This window comes from Drosophila subpulchrella, chromosome 2L, assembly GCF_014743375.2.
Source record: "Drosophila subpulchrella strain 33 F10 #4 breed RU33 chromosome 2L, RU_Dsub_v1.1 Primary Assembly, whole genome shotgun sequence".
Taxonomy (NCBI): Eukaryota; Metazoa; Arthropoda; class Insecta; order Diptera; family Drosophilidae; genus Drosophila; species Drosophila subpulchrella.
This window is the reverse complement of record NC_050610.1, coordinates 4,141,181-4,153,744: the sequence shown is the minus strand read 5'-3', so window position 1 is coordinate 4,153,744 and position 12,564 is coordinate 4,141,181. Positions and strand designations below refer to the sequence as shown.

The 12,564-nt window shown below is 42.6% G+C and overlaps 1 protein-coding gene across 5 annotated transcripts in view; it reads left to right on the top strand.

Annotated features, from left to right (window-relative positions):
* The window catches only part of LOC119546229 (protein abrupt), a 51,755-nt gene that overhangs the window by 18,611 nt on the left and 20,580 nt on the right, over positions 1-12,564 (top strand). For 4 of the 5 annotated variants that reach the window (XR_005219170.1, XM_037852369.1, XM_037852370.1 and 1 more), the window contains exons 4-7: positions 6,324-7,137; positions 7,644-8,277; positions 8,386-8,676; positions 8,811-9,009. Coding sequence is in view for 4 of the 5 variants with exons in the window: in XM_037852369.1 (XP_037708297.1) it covers positions 6,650-7,137; positions 7,644-8,277; positions 8,386-8,676; positions 8,811-9,009 (1,612 nt within the window). In the remaining variant the exon portion in view is untranslated. The remainder of the gene's footprint in view (positions 1-6,323; positions 7,138-7,643; positions 8,278-8,385; positions 8,677-8,810; positions 9,010-12,564) is intronic. The other variant, XM_037852373.1, reaches the window with a different exon arrangement.

The following is a 12,564-nucleotide window of genomic DNA, read 5'->3' as shown; positions in this document are numbered from 1 at the left end:
CCGTGGGCGAGAGAGATGGTCTAAGTATGTAAACACGATCATTAAATAAAGCATTGAAAACGAACAAGAAACGAAACAATAAAACGCGCATACAGAGGAGGGAGAGAGAGGCAGATAGAAAAATAGAAAACGGAGGAGAGGAAAGGAGACAAGTTAACCAATGAAATAAACGCAAATTTAATGACAACAAACGCGCCACGCACAACTTGGCCAATACGCGTTTTCCATTATGGCCAGCCAGCCGAAGCACTTTACAACGCGAGATCGAATCGGCCGAGAGCGAAAAAAAACAAACAAACAAAAAACAACGTCAGAAAACGAAAACTACAAAATGGAATACATAATACATAATACCGATAAACCCAAATAGTGAACAATGAATTAAATGTTATAAGATGTAGATACGACGCACACTTACAGGTCGAGATACATTTGTATCTGTATCTGGAGACGAGCGATCCACTGGCTGTGATCTCTCCTACTTCTTTTGCTTTGGATTCAACTTGTTTTTTTCGGCTTTTTATGGCTTTTCAATACCAAATGTCCGAAAGTCGACGGCGGGCATACCAGAGGGAAAATTAATGCCAGTATGTGGTGTATCTGAGCGATACGTATTCATTCTTACGGCCATTGTTGCTGCTGCTGTCGTAGTTGCTTTCTCTTTGTGTTAATTGTATTCGAATAATGATGATGCTGGGTCGCTTGTTGGCCTGCATCTCCCGGCTTTGGCTCTGGCTAATTTAATTTATGGCCAGTTTATGTAAATTTCAAATACCACATTTAGTTTGTTTCTTCACTCTTTCTTCCAATCGTTGGCCGAACAGATCAATTTCTGTCTCTGCATCTTCAATTTCCTCTTCTTTCACGCTTCGGTTTTTAAGTTCTTTTTTAATATTAACCATTTTTATTGTAGACGACAGTTCATTGACATTTTGTGTATATACGAGCCTTATATCTGGCCATGTATCTACTTAACTATCTTTATGTGTATTTTCTGTTGCTCAAAAGAAAGTTGAAAACTTGCTGGAGTGACGGCATCTCCGAATCGGCATTTGCATAAATTTTGACCACACATTTCTTGGCCATGCGAAACTACCAAATAGCAAATAGTAACTAGCAGCAACAATAACAGCCCCGGGCTAATTGCGGCCCATTGAGATGGCTATCGGCTAGTGGACTCGCCCCATTAAGATGGCCATTTCGGTAAAGTTGGAAATTAATTAGGACAGGTTGCTCACAGGGGATACAGTGGATATGGTGGGATAGTGGAATAGTGGGTGCCAATAAAAACGCATTGCAGTCCGCTCCCATATCTCCCAAGAGCGATCCATGAGTAATGGACTCACGCATCTGACGGATGCGAGATCTCGCCCCTTACCAATCCATTTTAGAGGCCATTTCAGGTTTAAGTTTCGATTGCGCTCGCGATTATTGCGCTTCAAAATTTGGCTTTGGTTTTTTTTATGTCTCTGTCTTTGGGAACTTTTATTTGCTCATTTAATTTCTGAATTTCTGAAATTACTCAATTAGTTTAATTAGCAGCTGGCTTCGACTGCCCCTCAATGTCTATCCATGAAATGGATCGCAGATTTGTCTAAGCCGTGCACTGAGAAATAAAGGCCAGCTAGAACCAGTTTTAAGAAATGTCAAGGGATTTTTGAATTAAAAAGTAATATAAAGGAATTACATAAAAAATATAAAAGAGGATAGTCAGGGCAGAACGAATACCTTTAATTTTTGTTATGTCTCTTTTATAAGTCTTTTATTTGGTTCCGTATATAAAAAAAAGCTATTGAAGTGTAGGACACTTCGACTTGAATTTACCGCTCTCACCTTGATTGATTTTTACGTTTAATGTAATGAAGTCTGCTGGGCCTCGTCACCCAGTCCTTTCCCTGATATAGTTTGGCCTCTCATCTGCATCAAGTCGACGTCAAAGTCAAAGGCGACTTTGGCGACGGTCATTTGTCAAAATCATTAATGCAATTACGCGACCAGACTGCGACTGAGAATGGGAATGAGACTGCGACTGAGGCTGTCTTCTGGCCTGCTAATTATTTTGAATTATTCAATTTCATGTCTCAATTTAAAGTCTCCGAGGCAATTAGGAAAAGTCGCTGCGAGTTCCATCCCAGTTCTCTTATCGCTTTTAGTTTTTTCCTGCCATTGAGTGCCACTTTGATGCGTGTCCAACTCGGGGGCGATGATATTGTGGGGGCGATGGGGATTGGGCATTGGGGATCCAGAAATGCAAATGAGTGTATGTGAGGCGAACGAAAATAAAACCATTTAAATAATTGAAAATCGAACAAATCGCGCTGCTGCCAGCAGAAAAACACAACAGAATGGGATGCCATGATGAATAATAAGGAAAATGGAGATAGAAACGCATGCAAATTTAGAAAAGGCCACTGTGGGAGGTGAGGCGAATCCCAAATTCTAAACAAAATGGTGTCCAACAACTAAATTCAACTATAACGTTTGTGTTGGCCTGTATGCTAATTTATACATCTGTTTTTGATATGTGAGCGTGAGTGAAGTTTTGGTTAAAAATCTGCAGGAAAATAAAAGCAAATAAATCAGAGTTAAAATGCGAAATATAGGTAGAAATAAGAAAATTTTACTATTTTCCAACCGCGTTATTTTTCAACAGTATTATATTTCCAATTATGATGGAAATTATTTTTAATAATTAGGTTGGTAATTGAAGACCAAAGAGATTTAGTTTAATTCCCGTCTGCCTCAGATAATCTTTCAGTCCATTTTAAAAAAGTTTGCTCTTTTCGCACCATTTATTGAACAAGTTCCCATGTGAATTTCACACGAATTCACGGCCCAACTCTAAAAATGGTTTTATTCGCATAGAAAACATAGATACACAGATACATACGATTGGGTGTTTGGTCCGCAAATGCGTGTTAGATTGTTGATGTGCAAAATCTAATTAATTATTTCATTAAAAATGGCATTTTATTGACATTCTAATTTGGATTTTTAGAATATTTCGTCCCGAATCGTGTGTAGACTACACACACAGCTGCGAGTACATACATTTCCCTATGTACAGATAGTACATGTGTATGGTTTGGGATCCTCCTCCGCAATCATCGAGTGGCGTCGGCTCGGTCAACGCGGCGGATGAGCGATTTTAATTGGTTTTTAACTAATTTGCTTGCATTGAGTTAGGTCCTCTCCTTCGCTCCTCCCGAAAAAAGGAATAATGCGGCAGAGTTAGAGAGGCCGTACCAAAATTGCATTGTTCACACCGCATATAATTCGATTTGACATTTTTCGCCAAAATATAATCGAAATTTTTTATATAAATGCAGGGTCCTAAGAGAATTCGTATTTAAAATATAATCGTAATTTAACTGAAAAATCTATATCCAAATTTTTAACACAATTTCTAGCTTTAATTTACGAACTACATAACTTGACAAAATGATCCCATCCTGAACCAATTTGAGTCAATTTCCTGATTTTATATTCATGCGTGAATTTTGTTTATGGCTTCCCCATCACTTTCCCCTTACAAGGACGAACGCCCTACAATATGAAGTCATAAACGATATAAACATAACTGTAAAAATAATGAGGGAATCAACAAAAAAAGCCACACACACAAAGGAGCTACTTGTACCTCGGACTTTGTGTACATTCAATGATTCTCCCACTGACAGCTCAAATGCAAATCGTAAAAATAACAATCATCATCATAACGCGCCTCCCTTCCTTCCTTGAATCCTAGTCATAAAGGATGGATGGAGTGTAGATGTCAGGAGAAAAGGGGGTTGAAGGCGCGTGACGGATGGGGTAAAATATTTACCAAGGAACTTAGTTCACTTGCCAAGGCCTAGTATCAATTTACCAAAAATAACAAGTGACGAAGAGAGATAAAAGTTATTAGAAGCTAGCATACCCAGTAAATTTTTGGATGGCTATCACACTACTGCATGTATTTATTTTATATTTCCCAAATCAAAATCTATTGATCTTTCATTTTATATTTATACGCTTGAGGTAAAAAGCACATCTCGAATTACTTTACAAAAATAATTATTTTATTTTATTCAGCTCGTTGCAAAATATTCTGCCAATTCGATATACCCTTCGGGGCAAAAGTTTTCGGGGTGTTCAAATAGTTAGTACAAATTTGATTGTGCCCATGGCCAACAGCAGTTGTTGCTGGCATTTCCGCAGTTCTAGATACGACCCCCAACCCTTTTTCATACGCGTGTTTGCACAGCCATATATGTATCTATAGACACTACAGTATGTGGATCGTTATGTATATATCCTGATGGGTGTGTGCATATACATATGCCTAGATATCTGTGTATTTGCAGATGATTGTGTGTTGTTTAGTAATTCGTTTTTTATTTACCATTATCATTTACATTTATTTGTTATTATGTTACGCTCAACTCCAGCCCCCAGGACAGGCCGAGGTCCTTGCCACACCCCCTGCGAATATTCCTTTCAATTACACACACAGATACAAATGGCTTTTGGCCTTTTTTGGCTGCCAAAACGTGCTGTGTTTTGTTTAACGCAAAATTCTGAAATGTTTTGTTTTTAGGCAGTTGCCACTGCACTCTGCCATTTGAAAGTTGAGCATTTGAAGTGTGGCATGCATGCTGAATGCAATTGCGTCCTGCACACACACATACATCCGCTGATTACATGTGAAAAGCGTATTTGTTGCTGCCTTTTTTCCCCCATTGCCCATTCATTTACATATTTTTCGGTTACCAAGCCGGAAACTATCTGTTGTTTTATTTTGTTGTGTCTTGGCCGGGTTAGTTATTGTATTGTATGGCAGTTGCCCCCGCCGAAACCCCGAATTTATGCGATGTGCGAGGCGCAGCGAATGTTTGTTCAATAAACGAAATAATTGCCAGCAAATGTGTTATGATGAAATTGTTTTGGGTTACTTCATAAATTAGCGCAAACAAATGCACGCAGCTCAGCGAACGCAGAGGGTTATGGATTTGGGGGTGTCAGCCGACGACCCCCTCTATAAAACCATGGTATTGGTTTTGGTTCTGAACTACCTAAGACTTTCACGAAACAGGTTTACTTATCTGGCACTAATAAAATATTCAGTGCATTTATTGCAATTAATATAATAAATGACTAGTACAAATTAAGGCTCTCTTGCGTACTACCCAACTACTTTAATTATTTAACTTGCCGTTCACTCATTGCACAATTAACCCTTACCAAGTGTTTCACTAGTTTCAAACGAATTGGCTGCATTGCTTGCCAGCCTCCTTCGATTGTCTTAGTCACGGCCAAAAGTGATGGCCATAATCGAGTTTAAAATGCCCCATCATTAATCAACCGACGACGTGAGTCAGTGCGGCAAAGAGTGAGTAAGTGAATGAGTACCCACGGAAATTGTGAACATGATTTTCAAGCGGAATTCCACATGTACCATGAAGAATTTCCAACCTGCAACTGCAGGCGCCAATTGCGAGGAATTTGTAAGATTCGAAGGTAGTAGGAACAGGGACTGGGAAGCTCCGCCTACCGTAATATTCGATCGCATAGATGTAATCCAAATCTTCATAGCGATCGTAATCCAAGACCAGCGACTTGCTGAACCCTCGAAACCTCGAGATGAATGCGTTTATAAATATTTTGATGGCGGTACATCGATCAGGTTGGTTTTCTGCCTTATAGCGAGGGGAGAGCGGTAGCGCACCGAAGATGGATGGATTGTTGTTGGTTAACTCCTCTAATGATCTTGTACAATTATTTGTATGGTGCACTTGAAGAATTGCTGTAATGGTCCTGGAAGTTAAAAAAAAGTATATTTAGTTTGTTGATATTAGGTATATATATATTTTAGAATTTAATTATTTTGTCAATCATAATAACAGTGATTCCTGTCCATCTTAATAAAAGATAAATTATATCTATAATGCTATCTCTTAAAAATCAGGTCAATTGTTAATTCAATGAGTACTATTTTCCCCAAGTGTAAGTCAAAGATCTATGGAGTGGCGGGGAACTTCAGCTCCATTGTTTTGTGGCTTGTAAACGGTTAAATTAAATTGATTTGCGTCTAATGCCCCCGACAAGTGGCCCGCTCGCGATGGTTCGGTGGTCTGGTGGAGGTTCGGCGGGTCCGCTCGGGTAATTAATGGTTTCATTAGACCAACCGCGGATCCAGCGGCAGTCCGCGTCCCGGTCCCGCTGCTTATGTATGAATAATTGGTAATAATATTTAATGATTGGCCCACCTGCCCGAGCAATTGTATTTGGATTTGAGCCATTCGAAGACTGAACTTAATTTCTGTTTCTCTTTTGCCTTCCAGCAAATAGCTCCGTCCATGGGCGCCGCGGCAAACACAGTCCGGTGAAAATGGACAAAGGCCGCGCGAGGCTGCCGCCGAATTAGCAGAGAAGCCGGAAAATCCACACACGGACGGGCAGTGCAAATATTTGCCAGGCCCCAACAAACAAAAAAAAAAGGAGCAACACACTCAACAAAGGCGCCCAATAAAAGGGGAAGCATTTGTGCGACAATAGCCGGGGAATTAGCCACAAAAGAAGAAGCAACCGGGTCCATTAAGACAGCCAGGCATCCAACAAATCCAACCAACCCATCAGATCCCATCCCGGCTCGACGAGGTCCACTTAAATGACCGAATCCACACAGCTGCAGACGGCGGAGAACAACAACGCGGGCGTGGTCAAAATGGAGCCCCCGCCGCCGGCGACCTCCTCCGTTTCCGTGTCCGCCGCCGCAGCCGCCCACGCCCTCTCCTCCCTCTCCTCGCTCTCGATGGCCGCCACCGGCTCCGCCCTCTCGCCGGCCACGCCCCCGCCCTCCCTGAACCTGTCACATCAGCAGCAGCACTCGCAGCAGCAGCAGCAGCAGCAGCAGCACTACGCCCTCAAGTGGAACGACTTCCAGAGCTCGATCCTCAGCTCCTTCCGGCACCTGCGGGACGAGGAGGACTTCGTGGACGTAACGCTGGCCTGCGACGAGCGCTCCTTCACCGCCCACAAGGTCGTCCTGAGCGCCTGCAGCCCCTACTTCCGCCGGCTGCTCAAGGCCAATCCCTGCGAGCACCCGATCGTCATCCTGCGCGACGTGCGTTGCGACGATGTCGAGAATCTGCTGAGGTGAGTTTGCCCTAAGTATACTAGACTTCCTAAAATAAGTATTTTGTGTGCGACCCCATTAGTTTTCATTAGTGTCAGTATCACATTTGATTAAAATCCAATTCATTACTTAGTCCAGATATTACAATGTCATGTTAAATAGCTTTTTCAATAAATCTTTTTTAACTAAAGGTTATCCACTGGTTAAATGTTACCTTTCTTTGATAGATTATACAATACAAACTTAAGAAAGAAATAAGCATAATTTAACAATTATTAGTTTGTTTTTTAAAGATGTCCTAGAACGCAAACTCTGGGGCAGAACTAACTACTTTTAACTACAGGTTATCTAGTGGATAAACTCGGTTTCCAAAAAACGTTGGCTTCAGGTTAACTTTCTCTAAAATCTAGCATAAAAAGGCGCATAAAATATAAATACTAGTTGTCTTTATAAGGACATCCCATAACATTAAAGGCAACAATTTAACTTTAATTTATTTTGTTATTTAATTTGCTAACCCTTTCAGCTTTATGTACAATGGTGAGGTGAATGTGAGCCACGAACAGTTGCCCGACTTCCTGAAGACCGCGCATCTGCTGCAGATTCGTGGCTTGGCGGATGTCAATGGTTGTTATCCCTACTCCAAGGCTTTGTCCGCCGCCCTGAGCCACAACAACAGCAGCAACAGCAGCAGCAATAACAACAACAACAGCAGCAACAGCCTGAGCAACAACAATAACAACAACAACATAGCCGAGAGCAGTAATCACAACAAGATTAGCAGTTACTTGCCACCCAATCAAGCAAGTGCCACAAGCAACAACAATGGAAACAGCAGCAACAGCAACAACCACAGCAGCAGCAGCAGCAACAACAGCAGCAGCAACAACATCAGCGGATCCCTGAACAGCAGCCTGAACTCACCGTTCAGTGCGCCGCCGGTACCGCCATCGGTTACCGCCTCGAGTGCAGCGGCAGCAGCAGCAGCGGCTGCCTCGCTCACCGCCGCAGTGGCAGCAGCAGCGGCAGCAACGGCCAGCAGCAGCAGTGCCAGCGGACAAAGCGGCGGCTCGAGCGGTACGCCCGCCATCCAGGAGCTGAAGGCATCGTCGGCAGCGTCGCCCGTAAGAACCCCGAACCCGAATCCCAATTCCAGCAAAGTAAAGTGTGCAGTTCCAAGAAATGCTAGCACTCGACTTGGTTGACCCCATCCAGACTTTTACTAACCTGGGGTATACCTATTCCCTTTATTTCTCCCAACTCTGTAGGCCAGCAGCAGCAACCACTGGGACATGGGTGAGATGGAGGGCAGCCGGAAGAGCCACCTGACGCCGCCCCCTCAGAAACGCATCAAGAGCGCCGATTTGTTCCGGGCCCAGCACGGCATCAGTCCGGAGCGATTGCTGCTCGACCGCGAGTTCCCCGTAGCCGGACAGCATCCCCTCACCCGGAACAGGAGCGGTCGGGACACCTCCAAGGATCGGGAGCGCAATTTGGAATTGAGGGAATCGCTATTGGGACAGGCTCTGGAAAACAGCAACGGACAGCAGGCCAATCAGGTGGGTTTACTTTAAAATATATCTTTCATATTTCATATAAAATACCCGACTATAATATGGGGAAATGAGATCTTGAGATCTTAATATCTGACCTGTTTCGGATTGTCTAAAATTCTGATAACTTCTATTTACAGAAACACGATCTTGGCCAGAGCGCGGGTGAGGATTCGAACAGCAGTGACACGGAGCCCTCGGATCGGGGCGATGGACAGCACGATGGAACCCTCGACGGCATCGACAATCAGCGCTCGCACTCGTTCCCCAATGCATTCCTCGGCCTCCAGGGCATTCCCGGTCTTCTGCCAGGACCCTCCGGCATCAACAGTGACTTCGGTAAGTCGAGCTTTCCATGTCTATATCTCTCATTATATATCGATAACGAGCTTGCCCTTCGTTTACACTTTATTATACGAAACCAAATTGAATATTTGCCTCTTGTGTATGATTTACAAATCGATTGGAACAAGAGTGTTAAAAAAAAACATATTACACATATGATTTGCATTTTGCCAGACATGTTTTGCATACATAGTAACTAACTGTCGATTTATCGATAAACAATTAGGGAGGACACGTATCCAAAACTGCAACTAATTGGCATAAAATTAATATCTGATATATTTAAGACTCCTAAGACCTATAAAAGAGGTTATAAATAAGAAACAAAAACGATTTGAAAACAAATTTTAAGAGACGTTATCGATTAATCGAATACTTGCCTGTTCTGTATTATTTGTGAAAAACAAAAAGAAATACGATATTTTTAATATGATTTGCATAGATTATAAACATATAAGGATGTATCTAACTATCAAAGGATAAGCCGATAACGAGCATCATAAATGTATAAAAATAATTGGCTACATGTGAAAAACAAAATTCTTCTCAAGTACTTATCGGCTTATTGCATTTCTATTGCATTCAATATTCATGTGTAAAACTATTATAAAAATCATCTTAAGTAGTATTAGCCTAGCATTTAAGCAGTGAAACTCACAAATGAACCATTTCTATAACCCCATATCTTATTCCAATAATAAACAAGCTTAATTTTACCAATGTTCGATCGTAACGAGCTGACCAACCCAATCATTAGGCCCATAACCAACTGTCGCTGGTCCAGCACAAGAACCTCTACCAGATCCCACTCAAATCCCAAACCCATTCCCAATCCCGTCCAGAAGGCCAAGAAATATGCGCGAAGCACGTGTCGCATTAGGCCAAGGATATGTAACTGTTGGCCGGAACATTCGGCGTGTGATTATAAACACATTCGGTTTGGGGTACGTAATGTCCGGCCATTCACGTATGTGCAAATGTTCTACATAACGGACGACAAAAAATGATTATTGCCATTACCAAACACTATTGCTATCGACATAACTACGGCTATTGCTATTACGGTTATTGTGATTATGATTACCATTCGATTGTGGAACGGAAGGATGTGGAGATAAGGTGCACTGGAAGAAAGGCGGTCCTAAGACTATGTTTTTAGCTACCCCGAACTTCAAAGTACATTTTTATACCCCAAAAATTTGAATTCGAATTTGTTCTCTTTCGATAGGACATATTTACTTTAGAAAACCCACTGTCTCATCAATAGGAGCCCTTATTCTCAGTGTAGATAAAAGCTTTACAAATATGATTCGACCAGATCCTTATTCCCGCCTCCTTTTGGGTTGTTTGTGTTCCTAAGCACATGACACGCACTTTGTCCGATGTCGCAAATGTCGCATTTAACGCGCATTAAAATGATAATAGCCCCGTCTTGAGACCCAGACCGAGTTCCATCCTCCGACCGATTCGTGGACCACCGACCATAAGCCCCGAGTGTCGTTTAATATTCAGGGCACATAGATCATTGCAACAAATGTTGGCCGGCACTTGGTCAGTTTAGTGAGACACCGGGCTGAAAGGCTGAAGAAGATGGCTGCGCAGGGAAGAGAAATCAAATTTAATAAAGCATAAACATTCAATAAGCTTCGGAACGAGCCAAAGTCATTTGAAATTCCGAGCAGTAACAACGGCAAAGGGGCGGTCCCGGGACTTTTGGCCATTTGGAAATCCGAATCGAAAATATTAACGGCCCGAGCAAAAAGGATAAACTTTTGCGCAATGATAAAAATGATAAGTTTTTTTTCCTGCCTTCTGTTTTTCGTTCCATGTCCGCCCACATTTTCCCCGCTCCCGCCCCGCCCCTCTTTTACCGCCCCAAAAAAGGGCGACACTCGAGACCATACATATTTAGATTTTATTTCGTTTTATTGCTTTTTTGTGCATTCGATTTATTTGGTGGGCATTGGCAATGGCCGAAAACGGACTTGGAAATTGCGCACATGTGTGCGCAAGGACTTGAGAGCTAAGTCCTGTCCCCTATCCCGATCCCGCCTTTAGTAATATGAGTTGGGTTTGCATTTTAATATATTTACTCGGACCCCTTCACGCCCACCCACTCCGCCCCCACAAATGTCACACACTCGCAATCAGATGCGGGCCCAAAAACTACAAAAGACGAACGAGAAAAGGAGGAAAAAGTTTACTTTGCAAAAATCCATTGCAGAAACATTTATAAAGTGGCCCCGGCCGGGCCAAAACCAGGACCTAGCCCGAAATTGTCTTCGAGGAGCAGGCACAAAAAGGACTAGAATAACATGGGAGGACATGCACTCGGGGAAATTGGTGATATATCAGTTGGGAAGTACCGAAGTGCCTTATACAAAAATAAAAATTATCGGATTTCTTAATAAAACAAGGCAGCCAGAATTTTTAAAATAAGAAATATTCTAGAAATGCTCATATTTATATGAACAACTTCCAATACCATCTAAAATATTTAAATATAAAGTTGAAGCATGATCCTATAGGTTTCCCTCTGTGTACTCAAAGAACTGTAGAAAGGAAAGCAGGACATAGAAAATCTGGACTCTTGCTAGGAGGCGTCTTCGCTGTCGTTGCCGAGGACATTTTAAAATGAAAATGATATCGGGGAGACAAAAAAGAAAGCGGACAGCCAGGCCGGCGGCTGCGGCCTCGTCAGGTGGGCGGAGGGCGGTGGGTGGTGGTTCAGTGGGTGTTTGGGTGGCCGTAGGTGGCCCAAACATTGACAGCAAATAAATGGCAGCCAAAATAATAACAGCAAAGGGGAGGTGGTGTGTGTGTGACAGGACAAAGGGAGGCTGCGATGGCTTACTTCAAATCAGCTAAATCTAGAAAAAGAGTGGGATTTCCAAGGAAAAAGGGTTTCTGGCAGTAGGTGCGAATGCTGCATTTGGCGCCGACGGCGTGGGCGAAGAAATGCAGGCAAACAAAGTGAAATAGAAAGAAATCATTGACATATGAGGCCAGTTGCTCATTTCTTCTTGGCCAGACCGAATGCAAAAGTTTCCGGAAGTCGAAGGGCGGTCCGGGGGCGTGGCGAGGGCGGAGCACCCAACTTGGCCGGACCAACTGGCGCTGTCTGTCCTCCGCTGGGCATTTGCCATTTGGAAGCTAATGCGCAAAGTTTCTTTCGATTTGCTTCGGTTGGGTTCTATTTGCCAGCTGCTCACAAATGCATTCTGTGCTCCACCATCTTATGTCACTTCCTTGGGCTGCAGCGCCAAGATGGGGAAAAAAGTGTACAGTTCGGAATACATTTGCCATGGTCTAGATGATTAAATCGCCCGCCTGCATGTGTCATAGTTGCATAGATTACCAAGGATATATGGAGAGGTTTTGCTGTAGATAGATGGTTTTACCTTGTCAGGGGTACTTCAATAACTTATTATTTTAAAAATATCTGAAATACACTGGGAAATTAGTAGCTTCTTTAAAGGACTTATTGTACTTAAAGCAATTACAGGTACTAAAGTTTAACAGATCGATCAAGTGCATCGCTTGCCTTAA